Raw genomic sequence first — 19,244 nt, forward strand, 5'->3', positions numbered from 1 at the left:
GCTCAACATGTAAATCCCTGATCTGTAGCATGTGTTGGTCAAGACACTGGGCTCAACATGTAAAGCCCTGATCTGTAACATGTGTTGGTCAAGACACTGGGCTCAACATGTAAAGCCCTGATCTGTAACATGTGTTGGTCAAGACACTGGGCTCAACATGTAAATCCCTGATCTGTAGCATGTGTTGGTCAAGACACTGGGCTCAACATGTAAAGCCCTGATCTGTAGCATGTGTAGGTCAAGACACTGGGCTCAACATGTAAAGCCCTGATCTGTAGCATGTGTTGGTCAAGACACTGGGCTCAACATGTAAAGCCCTGATCTGTAGCATGTGTAGGTCAAGACACTGGGCTCAACATGTAAAGCCCTGATCTGTAGCATGTGTAGGTCAAGACACTGGGCTCAACATGTAAAGCCCTGATCTGTAGCATGTGTAGGTCAAGACACTGGGCTCAACATGTAAATCCCTGATCTGTAGCATGTGTTGGTCAAGACACTGGGCTCAACATGTAAATCCCTGATCTGTAGCATGTGTAGGTCAAGACACTGGGCTCAACATGTAAAGCCCTGATCTGTAGCATGTGTAGGTCAAGACACTGAGCTCAACATGTAAATCCCTGATCTGTAGCATGTGTAGGTCAAGACACTGGGCTCAACATGTAAAGCCCTGATCTGTAGCATGTGTAGGTCAAGACACTGGGCTCAACATGTAAATCCCTGATCTGTAACATGTGTTGGTCAAGACACTGGGCTCAGTATAACAGGTTCAGGCTGTTAGTACAATCATACATACTGGCTCTCCAGATGCAGGTGGCAGAGGGGGGGTCTCCACAGTACACCCCCTCGTTCCACTTCCCAAACAGTCTGTGGATGACCTTCCCCTTGTGGTCTGTGATGGTGCCCTCCACCTCGTTAACACTTGAGTTCCAGTACTTGGCCTGTACACAGGGAGGAATGCAAAACATTGTTATTGAATATCAAGCCCTGGCCAAAATATTACTTAGAAAAAAATATACTATCTAGAACCTTAAAGGGTTCTTCGGCTGTCCCCATAGGAGAACCCTTTTTGGTTCCATGTAGAACCCTTTCCTCAGAGGGTTTTACATAGAACCCAAAAGGGTTCAACCTGGAACCCAAAAGGGTTCTACCTAGAACCAAAAAGGGTTCAACCTGGAACTAAAAAGGGTTCTACCTGGAACCAAAAAGGGTTCTACCTGGAACCAAAAAGGATTCTACCTGGAACCAAAAAGGGTTCTCCCATGGGGAAAGCTGAAGAACCCTTTGAAACCCTTTTTCTAAGAGTGTATAGGGAATAGGGTTCCATTGGGGACAGGCCCTAAATGAATCTTATTTAATAGTTCTCAGGTTTAGTTTGTCTGTCACTCTGATCTATGAGTCACTGTGGGTAAGAAAGAGTCATAATAGATCTTTATTTTCATCTTCATATACCAGCCAGTAGATGGCAGTGTTGAGTTATCTATGTTTAAACGCAACATGCTGAACCAGTAGAGTACAGTAGTTTACAATGAGAACCACTGAGGAGATGAGGGGACAGGAGAAGAGGAGAGAAGAAAGGAGAGAGATGAGAGAGGAAAGAGGAGAGAGGGGAGAGATGAGAGGGGTGAGAGGAGAGATGAGAGGAGAGAGATGAGAGAGGAAAGAGGGGACAGGGTAGAGGGGAGAGGGGAAAGAGGAGTGGGGAGAGGAGAGGGGGTAGAGAAGAGAGATGAGAGAGGAGAGGGGAGAGTGGAGAGGAGAGAGGAAAGAGGAGAGGACAGGAGAGGACAGGAGAGAGGAGAGGACAGGACAGTAGAGGACAGAAGAGGACAGGAAAGAGGAGAGGGGTGAGAGGACAGGAGAGAGGAGAGGACAGGACAGTAGAGGACAGGAGAGGAGAGGAAAAAGGACAGGACAGGAGAGGTTATATTGTATTATGAGCTCCTACATGTCTTGACCTGGCATCCTTCTACACTGCAGTAGACCTTTCAACTCCTCAGAGACGAACACCAATTACCTGTCAGCTTTTGGAATGGGCTCTACGAAGTTCAACTTCAGAACGCAGAGATGCATAGAGTTGTTGTTCATTCAGGGGGAAGGCCATGCACAGGGTGTGTGTGTGTGTGGAACACAGTTTAGACTAATTTAAGCTTTTAACAACCCTTTCACCAACCTGCATCACTTATAAAGAAGCATTTCCACTCAGCTTGCAGCTTTCCAGTGTCCAGTTAGACTGGAGAGTGGCTGAATATCTCTCACCCCCCCCCCTGTCTCTCACCTTGATGAAGGTGACCTTACACTGGCAGATATCAGTGCTGGTGTTCCTGATGGAGATCTCTCCGTAGTGTTCTATCCAGCGCTGCCCACTCAGGATGTTGTGGATGCAGGACGTGACCTTGTTCCACTCATAGTGGTCCCCAAACCTGCAGGACGGGGAGAGGGCGTGTCACAATAGGTTTGTGTTTCAGTGTGTGTGTGTGTGTGTGTGTGCGTGCGTGCGCATGAGATAAGACGCAGGTCACTGTATAAAACAACAAAAGCACCTTTAATAGAATTAAATCAGTTTATCAGTCTATTATCAGTCTGTTATCAGTCTATTATCAGTATGTTATCAGTCTGTTATCAGTTTGTTATCAGTCTATTATCAGTCTGTTATCAGTCTGATATCCACCTATTATCAGTCTATTATCAGTCTGTTATCAGTCTGATATCCACCTATTATCAGTCTATTATCAGTCTGTTATCAGTCTGATATCCACCTATTATCAGTCTATTATCAGTCTGTTATCAGTCTGATATCCGCCTATTATCAGTCTATTATCAGTCTGTTATCAGTCTGATATCCGCCTATTATCAGTCTATTATCAGTCCGTTATCAGTCTTATTACTATATTATCAGTCTATTATCAGTCTATTATCAGTCTACTATCAGTCTATTATCAGTCTATTATCAGTCTATTATCAGTCCGTTATCAGTCTTATTACTATATTATCAGTCTATTATCAGTCTGTTATCAGTCTATTATCAGTCTATTATCAGTCTATTATCAGTCTATTATCAGTCTACTATCAGTCTATTATCAGTATATTATCAGTCCGTTATCAGTCTTATTACTATATTATCAGTCTATTATCAGTCTATTATCAGTCTATTATCAGTCTATTATCAGTATATTATCAGTCCGTTATCAGTCTTATTACTATATTATCAGTCTATTATCAGTCTATTATCAGTCTATTATCAGTCTACTATCAGTCTATTATCAGTCTATTATCAGTCCGTTATCAGTCTTATTACTATATTATCAGTCTATTATCAGTCTATTATCAGTCTATTATCAGTCTATTATCAGTCTACTATCAGTCTATTATCAGTCTATTATCAGTCCGTTATCAGTCTTATTACTATATTATCAGTCTATTATCAGTCTATTATCAGTCTAATATCAGTCTATTATCAGTCTGTTATCAGTCTGTTATCAGTCTTTCATCAGTCTGTTATCCGTCTATTATCAGTCTATTATCAGTCTATCAGTCTATTATCAGTCTATTTATCTATTTGAGTGATATCTGGACATTGACAAACAGGTTTGGGGGGTCTGGTTGGACCATGGATGTAGTGGCTAGTTGGTCAGTAAGGGTGGTCTGGTTGGACCATGGAGACAGTGGCTAGTTGGTCAGTAAGGGTGGTCTGGTTGGACCATGGATGTAGTGGCTAGTTGGTCAGTAAGGGGGGTCTGGTTGGACCATGGATGTAGTGGCTAGTTGGTCAGTAAGGGGGGTCTGGTTGAACCATGGATGTAGTGGCTAGTTGGTCAGTAAAGGGGGTCTGGTTGGACCATGGATGTAGTGGCTAGTTGGTCAGTAAGGGTGGTCTGGTTGGACCATGGATGTAGTGGCTAGTTGGTCAGTAAGGGGGGTCTGGTTGGACCATGGATGTAGTGGCTAGTTGGTCAGTAAGGGGGGTCTGGTTGAACCATGGATGTAGTGGCTAGTTGGTCAGTAAGGGTGGTCTGGTTGGACCATGGATGTAGTGACTAGTTGGTCAGTAAGGGTGGTCTGGTTGGACCATGGATGTAGTGGCTAGTTGGTCAGTAAGGGGGGTCTGGTTGAACCATGGATGTAGTGGCTAGTTGGTCAGTAAGGGTGGTCTGGTTGGACCATGGATGTAGTGGCTAGTTGGTCAGTAAGGGGGGTCTGGTTGAACCATGGATGTAGTGGCTAGTTGGTCAGTAAGGGGGGTCTGGTTGGACCATGGATGTAGTGGCTAGTTGGTCAGTAAGGGGGTCTGGTTGGACCATGGATGTAGTGGCTAGTTGGTCAGTAAGGGGGGTCTGGTTGGACCATGGATGTAGTGGCTAGTTGGTCAGTAAGGGGGGTCTGGTTGGACCATGGATGTAGTGGCTAGTTGGTCAGTAAGGGGGTCTGGTTGGACCATGGATGTAGTGACTAGTTGGTCAGTAAGGGTGGTCTGGTTGGACCATGGATGTAGTGACTAGTTGGTCAGTAAGGGTGGTCTGGTAGAGTGAGATTGAGAGGGACCGTAAAGCACTCACCCTGGCAGCATCACATGGGTGTTGCCCACAGGAACTATTTCCATAGACTTCCCCCAGAACTTGTTTTTCCACCTCATGTCTAAAGACGTCACAGGAAAAACAACAGCAGGGTTAGTGCATCCAAGAGGAACAGCCTCCAGCTTTAGACTAATAGCTAGTATGGTTGGTTGGGGACTCCAGCTTTAGACTAATAGCTGGTATGGTTGGTTAGGGCCTCCAGCTTTAGACTAATAGCTAGTATGGTTGGTTGGGGACTCCAGCTTTAGACTAATAGCTGGTATGGTTGGTTAGGGACTCCAGCTTTAGACTAATAGCTAGTATGGTTGGTTGGGGACTCCAGCTTTAGACTAATAGCTAGTATGGTTGGTTAGGGACTCCAGCTTTAGACTAATAGCTGGTATGGTTGGTTGGGGACTCCAGCTTTAGACTAATAGCTGGTATGGTTGGTTAGGGACTCCAGCTTTAGACTAATAGCTAGTATGGTTGGTTAGGGCCTCCAGCTTTAGACTAATAGCTGGTATGGTTGGTTAGGGCCTCCAGCTTTAGACTAATAGCTGGTATGGTTGGTTAGGGACTCCAGCTTTAGACTAATAGCTGGTATGGTTGGTTAGGGACTCCAGCTTTAGACTAATAGCTGGTATGGTTGGTTAGGGACTCCAGCTTTAGACTAATAGCTGGTATGGTTGGTTAGGGCCTAAAGCTTTAGACTAGCTGTAATAGCTGGTATGGTTAAGACCAGTGATCCGCGTGGTCAGGAAAATCTCTTGCCCCTAGTTATAAACCCAGTGTCTGTTGTCAGGTGAAAGGGTGTGTATCAGGTGAAAGGGTGAGTATCAGGTGAAAGGGTGAGTATCAGGTGAAAGGGTGAGTATCAGGTGAAAGGGTGTGTATCAGCTGAAAGGGTGAGTATCAGGTGAAAGGGTGAATATCAGGTGAAAGGGTGAGTATCAGGTGAAAGGGTGAGTATCAGGTGAAAGGGTGTGTATCAGGTGAAAGGGTGAGTATCAGGTGAAAGGGTGTGTATCAGGTGAAAGGGTGAGTATCAGGTGAAAGGGTGAATATCAGGTGAAAGGGTGAATATCAGGTGAAAGGGTAATAGTTTGTAGAGGACCATGGTGTTGACTTACCTTGCCAGAATATGTAGTTTTTAGAGTCAGCGTGGCATGCTGATATAGGTGGGTGATGGCTGACCTGAGAACAGAGATAAAGAATGGCAGGCTTGTACTTGATGGATCAAACCCTATGAATTATTCAGATGTGGGACAAATACTTCCAGGTCATATTTAGGACATGTGGGTCTGTGTACAGTACCTGTTCTGCTACAAATCGGAGGCCCTTGTCGGGGCGGTCACACTCATAGGTCTCCCCCAGGACCGGGTTGAAGGGCTTCCCTCCCGCTCGGTGGTAGCTGGACGCGTACCCCGACACTGCAAACGTGGCTATGTACACCTACAGACAGTTAACAGCACCGGTCAGTTCATTACTCCTCTGTTCAAGTATCAGTCATCAGCACATTCTAATGGCCATCATCAGTAACACTTGAGCAGGATAACAGACAGACAGACCAGACAGACCAGACAGACCAGACAGACAGACAGACAGACAGACAGACAGACAGACAGACAGACAGACAGACAGACAGACAGACAGACAGACAGACAGACAGACAGACAGACAGACAGACAGACAGACAGACAGACAGACAGACAGACAGACAGACAGACAGACAGACAGACAGACAGACAGACAGACAGACAGACAGACAGACAGACAGACAGACAGACAGACAGACAGACACAGTAGTTAGTCAAAACACAGATCAACCCAAGAATGACATCATGACAGTTTTTATGGACGGCAGAAAGTGCAAAGTGGAACCATAGAGTTGGATAGAGGACTTGGCCCAAAGCCTGTTTCAGCCCTCAATGGCGCTGTCTGTGCTATCTCCATTCTCCAAAGACGACCCGAGCCGGATATTAGCCCTCTGGTACATCTCTATGAGATAAGAGGTCGTCCCACCATAATTACCCCTGGGGGTCCGCAGGAGAACTGTTTGTAGTGAGTTTGTGTCCAATGGACCATTCAATAACCCTTCATTCTAACATCTGATCATTGCTGGTGAAATTCCCATTCAATTTCCCACATATATAGATATAATTGGGCTCCCGAGTGGCGCAGCATCTCAGTTCTAGTGCTGTCACTACAGACCCTGGTTCAATTCCAGGCTGTATCACAACTGGCCGTGATTGGGAGTCCCATAGGGCGGCGCACAATTGGCCCAGTGTCGTCCGGGGTAGGGTTTGGTCATTGTAAATGAGAATTTGTTCTTAACTGACTTTTCTAGTTAAATTAATAAAACGTAAATCATTTCCTCTCCATTTGAGTAGAATGGGCCTGATGACCTCAGTAATGTGAAACTGAATGGGAGAGGCTGTGTCCAAATGGAACTCTATTTAGTGCACTACTTTTAATCACGGCCCATAGGGAATAGGGTGTCATTTGAGAGGAAGCCAGAATGGCTGGCTGACTGAGTGGATGCTGTCTGGATCTGGATGTCTCCTCTGATAGGCCACACTGGGCCACACTGGGAAAAAGCACTCATCATCATCATCATCATCATCATCACCATCTCCTCCACTCCACAAAGACCCTGATGGGACATCTGTCTTCATCTGCCTGCTGCCTCTCCTCTTCAACGCAGACTACAGCTGTCTTCAGCTGACTCACCTCTTCAACACAGATTAGAGCTGTCTTCAGCTGCCTCTCCTCTTCAACACAGATTAGAGCTGTCTTCAGCTGACTCACCTCTTCAACACAGATTAGAGCTGTCTTCAGCTGCCTCTCCTCTTCAACACAGATTAGAGCTGTCTTCAGATGCCTCTCCTCTTCAACACAGACTACAGCTGTCTTCAGCTGACTCACCTCTTCAACACAGATTAGAGCTGTCTTCAACTGCCTCTCCTCTTCAACACAGATTAGAGCTGTCTTCAGCTGCCTCTCCTCTTCAACACAGATTACAGCTGTCTTCATCTGCCTACTACTGTTTATTTTCAACACAGATTAGAGCTGTCTTCAGATGCCTCTCCTCTTCAACACAGACTACAGCTGTCTTCAGCTGACTCACCTCATCAACACAGATTAGAGCTGTCTTCAGCTGCCTCTCCTCTTCAACACAGATTAGAGCTGTCTTCAGCTGCCTCTCCTCTTCAACACAGATTACAGCTGTCTTCATCTGCCTACTACTGTTTATTTTCAACACAGATTAGAGCTGTCTTCAGCTGTCTGCTACTTCTCCTCTTTAACACAGATTATAGTTGCAAAATTCCCAGGTTTTTCAGAAATCTTCAACAACTGTGTGATGTCATCTACCATATGAGTATATGTACTGAGCTGTACCAAGGAGGTGCATCCCTGAAGAGTCCCAGGGCTCCATCCTTGGTCCTTATCATTCAGCCTCTACATCAACAACCTTTCTTCAATGTGAAAGGGAGTGGACACCCACATGTATGCTGATGATACTGTCCTTTACACCTGTGGTAATCTCAGAAACCCGAGAACTAAAACCATGCGTAATTGCGTCAGTTGTGTTAAATCAGTGTTTCCCAAACTAAGTCCTGGGGACACCAAGAAGCGTACATTTAGTCATTACCCTTGCACTATAGTGCTGATTCAAATAATCAAAGCTTGATGATGAGTTGGTTGTTTGAATCTGCTGTGTAGCGCCTATTGATTAATGTAGCATTACTGTACCTCTGTCTGTAACTAATGCCTAGCTATTGATTGATGTAGCATTACTGTACCTCTGTCTGCAACTAATGGTTAGCTATTGATTAATGTAGCATTACTGTACCTCTGTCTGTAACTAATGGTTAGCTATTGATTCATGTAGCATTACTGTACCTCTGTCTGTAACTAATGCCTAGCTATTGATTGATGTAGCATTACTGTACCTCTGTCTGTAACTAATGCCTAGCTATTGATTGATGTAGCATTACTGTACCTCTGTCTGCAACTAATGGTTAGCTATTGATTAATGTAGCATTACTGTACCTCTGTCTGTAACTAATGGTTAGCTATTGATTCATGTAGCATTACTGTACCTCTGTCTGTAACTAATGCCTAGCTATTGATTGATGTAGCATTACTGTACCTCTGTCTGTAACTAATGGTTAGCTATTGATTAATGTAGCATTACTGTACCTCTGTCTGTAACTAATGGTTAGCTATTGATTAATGTAGCATTACTGTACCTCTGTCTGTAACTAATGCCTAGCTATTGATTGATGTAGCATTACTGTATCTCTGTCTGTAACTAATGGTTAGCTATTGATTAATGTATCATTACTGTACCTCTGTCTGTAACTAATGCCTAGCTATTGATTGATGTTTGGCTCTGCCTGCTGATAATGCAGTGAGAGGAGGAAGAGAACACACAATCATAGCGATGATCCATGAGGTGAACTAGAGAAATGGGCTGAGGTGTCAATAAATACATGCTGCATCCCAAATAGCACCCTATTCCCAAGTGCACTACTTTTGACCAGAGGCTTAATGGGTATAGGGAGCCATTTGGAACGCAGCCTGTATTTACTGACACCTCTGCCCTTTCTCTAGTTCACCTCATGTATCATCGCTATGACGCCCACTTCTCTGACAAACTGACAAACTCCACTCAACTTCTATTGGTCAGGGAGTCTGGAAGCTGTGGGTCTAGTTCTGGTCCTTCACACTGAGCTACTGCAGCCGGTAACCCACATTCATCATTTCAAATGGAACAAACGCTCTGCAGGAAATATATTCCACACAGATTTATTACCGCAGTGAGGTCCCATGTCTTCAAAGGCTTTCATCAAATGTCTCTCGCTTTAGGGAAACTGGTCAGTGAATACAAAGTGCCATCAAATCAGCGAAGTGCTGATCCTAAATCCTCAATCCATTTAGTAGTCCTATACAATTGCTGACAAACAATAATATGCACAAAAGCAGAAAACCAAACAGATCATTTGTACCAAGTCATTTAAAACAGAGCGAGCCGAGGCACACTACTGGCTACAGCCGAAGTGTCCAATCAGGATCTAGTCAGTGGGAATGAAATGTCATTTCTCATCAAATGTCCATAGGACATTACAGCACTACCGTGAAGAGTGTGTATAATTCAGAAGGGGTCTTGTGTGCTCAGATGTGTGAATCTGTTCGGTGTGTGTATGTGTGCGGGTCCCATTGTGAAAGTGGTACTATGTCAGTGTGTGTGTATTTAGAGCATATTCTCTCTCCATACCCTCAAAGGAGTCCAGTGTGTGTGTATGTGTGTGTGTGTGTGTGTGTGTGTACACATCCCCTCTCACCATGCGTTCAAAGGGGTCCTGTGTGTGTGTGTGTGTGTGTGTGTGTGTGTGTGTGTGTGTGTGTGTGTGTGTGTGTGTGTGTGTGTGTGTGTGTGTGTGTGTGTGTGTGTGTGTGTACACATCCCCTCTCACCATGCGTTCAAAGGGGTCCTGTGTGTGTGTGTGTGTGTGTGTGTGTGTGTGTGTGTGTGTGTGTGTGTGTGTGTGTGTGTGTGTGTGTGTGTGTGTGTGTGTGTACACATCCCCTCTCACCATGCGTTCAAGGGGTCCTGTGTGTGTGTGTGTGTGTGTGTGTGTGTGTGTGTGTGTGTGTGTGTGTGTGTGTGTGTGTGTGTGTGTGTGTACACATCCCCTCTCACCATGCGTTCAAAGGGGGTGTGTGTGTGTGTGTGTGTGTGTGTGTGTGTGTGTGTGTGTGTGTGTGTGTGTGTGTGTGTGTGTGTGTGTGTGTGTGTGTGTGTGTGTGTGTGTGTGTGTGTGTGTACACATCCCCTCTCACCATGCGTTCAAAGGGGTCCTGTGTGTGTGTGTGTGTGTGTGTGTGTGTGTGTGTGTGTGTGTGTGTGTGTGTGTGTGTGTGTGTGTGTGTGTGTACACATCCCCTCTCACCATGCGTTCAAAGGGTCCTGTGTGTGTGTGTGTGTGTGTGTGTGTGTGTGTGTGTGTGTGTGTGTGTGTGTGTGTGTGTGTGTACACATCCCCTCTCACCATGCGTTCAAAGGGGTCCTGTGTGTGTGTGTGTGTGTGTGTGTGTGTGTGTGTGTGTGTGTGTGTGTGTGTGTGTGTGTGTACACATCCCCTCTCACCATGCGTTCAAAGGGGTCCTGTGTGTGTGTGTGTGTGTGTGTGTGTGTGTGTGTGTGTGTGTGTGTGTGTGTGTGTGTACACATCCCCTCTCACCATGCGTTCAAAGGGGTCCTGTGTGTTAGCAGCTCTGTCCAGCAGCTCGCTGTACTCCAGCTCCTCACACAGTCTCTGCAGGGTGTTGAGGGGCTCGTTCAGCTGAACAGGCATAGCCACCTGAATAATCATAAGAACACATTTACACAGCAATCACAAAGACACATTTGGTCACCTTCATAAGAAAACAAATGTAGTAATTGTGTAATAATGTCACGTAAACCAAATAGAATAATGTAAGTAAAATAATAAGACATTTAGTAATGTTTAGAGCTCTACGTAAGCAGAGACAAATCACAAACACAACAAAAAACCAACACAATAGACAGAAATAAACCAACACAGGAGACAGAAATAAACCAACACATTAGACAGAAATAAACCAACACAGGAGACAGAAATAAACCAACACAATAGACAGAAATAAACCAACACAGTAGACAGAAATAAACCAACACATTAGACAGAAATAAACCAACACAGTAGACAGAAATAAACCAACACAGGAGACAGAAATAAACCAACACAGTAGACAGAAATAAACCAACACAGTAGACAGAAATAAACCAACACAGTAGACAGAAATAAACCAACACATTAGACAGAAATAAACCAACACAGGAGACAGAAATAAACCAACACAGTAGACAGAAATAAACCAACACATTAGACATAAATAAACCAACACAGGAGACAGAAATAAACCAACACAGTAGACAGAAATAAACCAACACAGGAGACAGAAATACAGCTATAAGTCCATGGATACCTTGGAGAGGTCTTTCCCTATGTTGTTCTTAAGGATGTTCCATAGACTGATGTTACTGGTGTTAGGGCTGGCCGACGGGAGGCACGACCTGCGTCTTCTCAGAAGGGCCCGTTCTCTTCACAGCCTGGAGGGTGGAGGGTTATGATCAGGATATTAGTGGTCATAACTACTGTATGTCAATACGTAACCAGGAAAACAAGTCCCAAATTGCACCCTATCGTACTAGTGTTGAACAGAGCTATGAGCCCCGGTCAACAGGAGTGCATTATACTGGGAATAGGGCGCCACTTGAAACACACATGGTAAAGTGTCCCTTTACCCGAGTTAGGTCTCTCCGTCTCGTTGCTGAAGTTGTCCATGGAGATGTTGTCGCTGACGTTGTCACTGATGTATGAGTCATCATCAGAGGCCTGCAGGATAAAGAATAAATCCCAGATTATCATTGGTGGTCAAATATACCTTTTTTACAGCGCCCACCTGAGAGATGCAAGAACCAGGAAACAGGAAGCTGTCAGGTCCCTTTCAACATCCTGTCACAACATATGGGAACATCCTAAATGGTGCCCCATTCCCCATGGGTCCTGGTCAAAACGGTGCCCTAAATAGGGAATAGGATGCCATTTGGGATGCATTCAGTGGGTTTGAGAATGGAGGGGAGGAGACAGTCGGTCCCAGAGAAGACACTGACTACACCTCAGCTCCTCTCCTCTCTGCAGTAAGGGTATGTTATTTTTAGATGGGGTAATTCACTTTCACACAGGAACAGAAAACATAGTGAACATGTCCTGTAGCTCAGAGCTCTGACTGGAGGTGCCTCATTAAGTCTGAAGCCAGAAGTGGGTCCAGACAAAATATCCTCCAGTTCTCTGACTGTTACTCCTCTCTTCACCTCTTCCCTCCTCATCCCCCCTCTCCTCTTTTTCATCCTCTCTCTCTCCTCCTCATCCCCCTCCCTCCTCTCTTTCTCCTCCTCCCTCTTCATCCCCCTCCCTCCTCTTTTCATCCTCTCTCTCTCCTCCTCATCCCCCTCCCTCCTCTCTTTCTCCTCCTCCCTCCTCATCCCCCTCTCTCCTCTTTTTCATCCTCTCTCTCTCCTCCTCATCCCCCTCCCTCCTCTCTTTCCTCCTCTCTTTCTCCTCCTCCCTCCTCCTCCCCCTCTCTCCTCTTTTTCATCCTCTCTCTCTCTCTCTCTCCTCCTCATCCCCCTCCCTCCTCTCTTTCCTCCTCTCTTTCTCCTCCTCCCTCTTCATCCCCCTCCCTCCTCTCTTTCTCCTCCTCCCTCTTCATCCCCCTCCCTCCTCTCTTTCCTCCTCTCTCTCCTCCTCCCTCCTCATCCCCCTCCCTCCTCTCTCTCACCTCTTCCCTCCTCATCCCCCTCCCTCCTCTCTCTCTCCTCCTCCCTCCTCATCCCCCTCCTTCCTCTCTCTCCTCATCGCCCTCGCTCCTCAATACCCTCCCTCCTCATTCCCCTCGCTCCTCAATACCCTCCCTCCTCATTCCCCTCCCTCCTCATTCCCCTCCCTCCTCATCCCCCTCCCTCCTCTATCCTCATCCTCCCTCCTCCTCTATCCTCATCTTCCTCCCTCCTCCTCTATCCTCATCTTCCTCCCTCTCCTCCTCATCCTCTCTCCTCCTCCTCCCTCCTCATTTTCCTCATCCCCCTCCCTCCTCATTCCCCTCCCTCCTCATCCCCCTCCCTCCTCTATCCTCATCCTCCCTCTCCTCCTCATAGCCTCCCCTTGCTCCTCTTCCTCCTTCTCCTCCCCCTCCCTCCCTCCCTGTCCTCCTATCCCTCCACCCCTCCTTCCTCCTCCCGCTCCCTCCTCCTCTCCTCCTCCAGTATTGACTGGTTTCAACAGCAGAGAGAGAGCAGCGAGGTCAGACACTGACCTCGTTTTCTGAGGAGCTGGCAGACAGTAGAACCTCCTGAGCATCGAAGAACTCTGATAGAGACTCTGTGATGGATGCTCTGCTCTCATTGGACGCCTGGTGAACTAGGGGGTGGGATCCATCGGTGGAGTCTTGCTTCTAATAAGAGGAGAACATAATGTCAGTTAGGTTTAGGCTTAGATTAATTAATTTAGGTTTAGGCTCAGATTAATTCAGCTAGGTTTAGGCTTAGATTAATTTGAACTCATTCTCCTGTTACTGTCTGAAACAATAAACCATGATTAAACATGTACATTTCCAAAGAAGTGTGTGAATTGAACACACTGTGTGAATTGAACACACTGTGTGAATTGAACACACTGTGTGAATTGAACACACATAAAGGTTGTGTCTCAAATGTACCTTATTCCTGTTATAGGGCAGTACTGTTGACCAGGGCCCAGAGGGGGACCCAGACAGTACTGTTGACCAGGACCCAGACAGTACTGTTGACCAGGGCCCAGAGGGGGACCCAGACAGTACTGTTGACCAGGACCCAGGCAGTACTGTTGACCAGGGCCCAGAAGGGGACCCAGACAGTACTGTTGACCCGGACCCAGAGGGGGACCCAGACAGTGCATTAGGCCTACTTGTTGATTCCCTCATGCCTCTGTGGACCAATTAATGATGAGGAAACAGGGAAGCCTTCCTCTGAGGAAACTCCTCTGGCAATAACAGAATCACTAACTGTGTGTGTGTGTTTGTTTTGTATGTGTGCATGTGCGTGTGTGTGTGGGCATGTGTGTGTGTGTGGGAATGTGTGTGTGTGTGGGCATGTGAGTGTGTGTGAGTATTGGAAGCATCCAGGGATGTGATCAACAGGATCAAGCTGTACCCTATCATCAGATCTGATTCAATAAACACAACAGTGAGCTCCGGAGGGTACCAATGGACTCTGATTCCCTGTGTGTGTGTGTGTGTGTGTGTGTGTGTGTGTGTGTGTGTGTGTGTGTGTGTGTGTGTGTGTGTGTGTGTGTGTGTGTGTGTGTGTGTGTGTGTGTGTGTGTGTGTGTGTGTGTGTGTGTGTGTGTGTGTGTGTGTGCGAGCTCTTAAGGATAACAACTGACTCTGAACAGAAGGAGAGGTGTTTACAACTAACAATCCCTTCAGTCTAATCAGTTGTTGTCTCAACACTCAGCTTGATAAGTAGGAGTTGGAGCTGTCAACACTAAGCATCCATATTGTAACAGTTAGGAGTAGAAAACACTGCTGAACCTGTTACTCTGTAACAACTAAGGAGATGTTGTGATGATAACCGCTCATCATTACAGAGGGGCTGAACAAGCAGTGAGTGGGACAACACCTGTTGTATTGGGACTAAGGCCAGCAGATGCTTTCTAATCATATAGCCTGTTCTCACTGGATAATAATGATGATGATCACGGTTGGAAAAGTCTGTTAAGTTTCTAGGTTTTTCCAGAAATCACCGTTTAGATTCCTAGAATTGGGAGGGAATATGCATAAAATCCAGAATCCTCTAGAATCCAGAATCCTCTGGAATCCAGAATTCTCTAGAATCCAGAATCCTCTGGAATCCAGAATCCTCTGACACGTTAGCGGAATTTTGTAAACCTGATGATGCTGATGTGGGAGGGAGGGTGTGTCATCATGCACGTCACCATGCACGTCCCACACCCACCTGTAGGGGACCAGAGAGGTTTATGAGCCCAGTGGAGGGTTCTGGGACGCAGCTGGACTCAGCGTGAATGTTGCTCAGCCGCTCTCTCAGTTCAGAGTTCTGGGCTATAGCCTGGATGGAACAACAAAGAACCAGTGTTCTGTTTCAGCACACAGCCACACACACACACACACACAATGCTGGGACGTATTCATTAGTGCACACCGTAGCAAAACCTTTTGCAGCAGAAAAATGAAAAACGAGTGTTTCTTATTGGACACATCCTCTGTGTTGCAGTCTGTTATGTTCTGTTTGGTGCATAGTGAATATGACCCTGGGACACCAAAACACCACTTATCTCTACTGATTGGTATGATTCATACTTTTTTATTTTCCTAATCAAACATTTTCTATCAAACATTTTCCGCAATACTGTTTCTACCAATTCAAAAACATAAATATATGTGATTCTACACAAATACAGCCAACCACTTATAGATTGTGTCAATGGATTCATCATGTACTGAAAACAGGTGCTGTATGAACACAGCTGTGGGGAAGATGTGATGAGGTGCCTAGAAATGTCTCCCCAATAAGCTCTGAGAAGACCCAAACAAGATGAGACCTGCCTCATCAGTAGTAGGAGTGGTTAAGAACAGAGGTGTCTTTCAAGAGTGACTTAGAGAGGCAAGACATCGAACAACATACAATGTCACTTCCTTCCAGACACTGATATGCCATTAGGGCTGGAGGTTATGGATGAAGAGCGTCATGAATAAATGAAATAACCGTCATAACCGTAAAAAGAATAAGGAACGAACAGCTGACTGAAGACGGGATGACCAGGCACTATTGTGGTTGAGTCCGTTTCTGCGATAACTTGATGTAACTTGTTGCTCCTTGCTGAAACAAGCAAAGTCTTCGGTTGCCGAGACAACACCTCCCTCCCTGCAGCATCAGCACACATAGAAATAGAATGAATAGAATGGGCTTGGAACCTCTAACCCTCTAAGCCCCGCCCCCCTTGTTTACTGTTGAAACCTCGGACAACATTTTCCCGGCAAGACCAATTCCCCATTCAACCACTGGTGAAATCCCCTCACAACGATCTCAAAATGTGTTTCTAATACACAATGAAATGAAACATACACTAACCTTTGCTTATCAGGAAACTCTTGGGTTTGTTGTGGTGGGACTGTCACTACGATTGCTTCACGGAAACGCGGTACGATTATATTTGTAGTGTAGCTAGCCACTGAATGTAGGGAAGTCAAATGTTCAGGCTGCTGCACAGTCACTATGGAAACTAGTCTAGAGCGCATGGTTGACTTGTGTTTAGTAACATTTTAAAACTCTCTCCATGGTTAAAGATAGTGAGAAACATACAGTGCCTTGCGAAAGTATTCGGCCCCCTTGAACTTTGTGACCTTTTGCCACATTTCAGGCTTCAAACATAAAGATATAAAACTGTATTTTTTGTGAAGAATCAACAACAAGTGGGACACAATCATGAAGTGGAACGACATTTATTGGATATTTCAAACCTTTTTAACAAATCAAAAACTGAAAAAGTGGGCGTGCAAAATTATCCGCTTCCCATTCCTTCTCGACCATGGTCTCACATCGCCTTAGACTTTATTACCGGTCTGCCTTCGTCAGCTGGGAAGACTGTTATTCTAACGGTTGTCGATAGGTTTTCTAAGGCGGCTCATTTTATTCCCCTCGCTAAGCTTCCTTCCGCTAAAGAGACGGCACAAATCATCATTGAGAATGTGTTCAGAATTCATGGCCTTCCGTTAGACGCCGTTTCGGACAGAGGTCCGCAATTCACGTCTCAGTTTTGGAGGGAGTTTTGTCGTTTGATTGGGGCTTCCGTCAGTCTCTCTTCCGGTTTTCATCCCCAGTCTAACGGTCAAGCAGAACGGGCCAATCAGACTATTGGTCGCATCTTACGCAGTCTTTCTTTCGAAACCCTGCGTCTTGGGCAGAACAGCTCCCCTGGGCAGAATACGCTCACAACTCGCTTCCTTCGTCTGCGACCGGGCTATCTCCTTTTCAGAGTAGCCTTGGGTACCAGCCCCTCTGTTCTCGTCCCAGCTCGCCGAGTCCAGCGTTCCCTCCGCTCAGGCTTTTGTCCAACGTTGTGAGCGCACCTGGAGGAGGGTCAGGTCTGCACTTTGCCGTTATAGGGCGCAGACTGTGAGAGCCGCCAATAAGCGTAGGACTAAGAGTCCTAGGTATTGTCGCGGTCAGAGAGTATGGCTTTCCACTCGTAACCTTCCCCTTACGACAGCTTCTCGCAAGTTGACCCCGCGGTTCATTGGTCCGTTCCGTATTTCTCAGGTCGTTAATCCTGTCGCAGTGCGACTTCTTCTTCCGCGACATCTTCGTCGCGTCCACCCAGTCTTCCATGTCTCCTGTGTCAAGCCTTTTCTTCGCGCCTCCGTTCGTCTCCCCCGTCCTTGTCGAGGGCGCACCTATCTACAGGGTCCGGAAGATTATGGACATGCGTTCTCGGGGACGTGGTCACCAGTACTTAGTGGATTGGGAGGGGTACGGTCCTGAGGAGAGGAGTTGGGTTCCATCTCGGGACGTGCTGGACCGTTCGTTGATCGATGATTTCCTCAGTTGCCGCCAGGGTTCCTCCTCGAGTGCGCCAGGAGGCGCTCGGTGAGTTGGGGGGTACTGTCATGTATTGTCATATATTGTCATGTCTTGTCCCTGTGCTTTCTCTTCTATTCGTTTCCCCCTGCTGGTCTTATTAGGTTTCTTTCCCTCTCTCTATCCTCTCTCTCTATCGTTCCGTTCCTGCTCCCAGCTGTTCCTCATTTTCCTAACGACCTCGTTTTCTCTTTCACACCTGTCCCCTATTTTGCCCTCTGATTAAGTCTCTATTTCTCTCTCTGTTTCTGCTTCTGTCCTTGTCGGATCCTTGTTTGCTGTGCTGTGTTCTTGTTCCGTCCTGTCGTGTTTTTGCCTTCATCAGATGCTGCGTGTGAGCAGGTGTCTCTGTCAGCTACGGCCATGCGCCTACCTGAAGGGACCTGCAGTCTGTGGCCGCTTATCCTGTTATTCCCCTCTACAAACTAGAGGATTTCTGTTATCCCCGTTTGGACATTTCCTGTTAAGGATTCTGGATTTGTTATTTTCTGTTTGGACTTGAATAAACTCTGTTTCTGTTAAGTCGCTTTTGGGTCCTCACTCACCTGCATAACAAGTTCTCTGAGTCTCAGTATAAATAACTCTAGTGTTTTCTTACTACCTGGTAGTTCTCTGAGTCTCAGTATAAATAACTCTAGTGTTTTCTTACTTCCTGGTAGTCCTCTGAGTCTCAGTATAAATAACTCTAGTGTTTTCTTACTACCTGGTAGTTCTCTGAGTCTCAGTATAAATAACTCTAGTGTTTTCTTACTTCCTGGTAGTCCTCTGAGTCTCAGTATAAATAACTCTAGTGTTTTCTTACTTCCTGGTAGTCCTCTGAGTCTCAGTATAAATAACTCTAGTGTTTTCTTACTTCCTGGTAGTTCTCTGAGTCTCAGTATAAATAACTCTAGTGTTTTCTTACTTCCTGGTAGTCCTCTGAGTCTCAGTATAAATAACTCAGAGGTTGAAACATATGAAACACAATCATGTTAAAACCTACAATATAAACTCTAGCTGAGGAAGGAAGGAGGTAAGGAAGGAAGGAAGGACAGAGGGAGCGAAGGATGGAAAGAGGGAGGGAAAGAGGGGGAAGGCTGTAAAAAAGAGGGAGGGAAAGAGGGGGAGGCTGTAAAAGAGGGGGGAGAGGGGGAGGCTGTAAAAGAGGGGGGAAGGCTGTAAAAGAGGGGGGAAGGCTGTAAAAGAGGGGGAAGGCTGTAAAAGAGGGGGAAGGCTGTAAAGAGGGGGAGAAGGCTGTAAAACAGGGGGAAAGAGGGGGGAGGCTGTAAAAGAGGGGGAGAGGGGGAGGCTGTAAAAGAGGCTGTAAAAGAGGGGGAATGCTGTAAAAGAGGGGGAGAAGGCTGTAAAACAGGGGGAAAGAGGGGGAGGCTGTAAAAGGGGGGGGGAGAGGGGGAAGGCTGTAAAAGAGGGGGAAAGAGTGGGGAAGGCTGTAAAAGAGGGGGGAAATAGGGGGAGGCTGTAAAGAGGGG

At 46.2% G+C, this 19,244-nt stretch overlaps 1 protein-coding gene across 1 annotated transcript in view; it reads right to left on the reverse strand.

Annotated features, from left to right (window-relative positions):
- Positions 1 to 19,244, reverse strand: part of LOC124020698 (oxysterol-binding protein-related protein 3-like) — a 94,228-nt gene that overhangs the window by 13,854 nt on the left and 61,130 nt on the right. Inside the window, exons 12-21 of the mRNA XM_046335946.1 lie at positions 15,136 to 15,246; positions 13,458 to 13,595; positions 11,865 to 11,977; positions 11,568 to 11,682; positions 10,799 to 10,918; positions 5,865 to 6,002; positions 5,681 to 5,744; positions 4,554 to 4,632; positions 2,276 to 2,420; positions 794 to 938 (exon numbers count right to left, since the gene is read on the reverse strand). Coding sequence (XP_046191902.1) covers positions 794 to 938; positions 2,276 to 2,420; positions 4,554 to 4,632; positions 5,681 to 5,744; positions 5,865 to 6,002; positions 10,799 to 10,918; positions 11,568 to 11,682; positions 11,865 to 11,977; positions 13,458 to 13,595; positions 15,136 to 15,246 — 1,168 coding nt within the window. The remainder of the gene's footprint in view (positions 1 to 793; positions 939 to 2,275; positions 2,421 to 4,553; positions 4,633 to 5,680; positions 5,745 to 5,864; positions 6,003 to 10,798; positions 10,919 to 11,567; positions 11,683 to 11,864; positions 11,978 to 13,457; positions 13,596 to 15,135; positions 15,247 to 19,244) is intronic.

The sequence above is a fragment of the Oncorhynchus gorbuscha genome, unplaced genomic scaffold (assembly GCF_021184085.1).
Source record: "Oncorhynchus gorbuscha isolate QuinsamMale2020 ecotype Even-year unplaced genomic scaffold, OgorEven_v1.0 Un_scaffold_879, whole genome shotgun sequence".
Taxonomy (NCBI): Eukaryota; Metazoa; Chordata; class Actinopteri; order Salmoniformes; family Salmonidae; genus Oncorhynchus; species Oncorhynchus gorbuscha.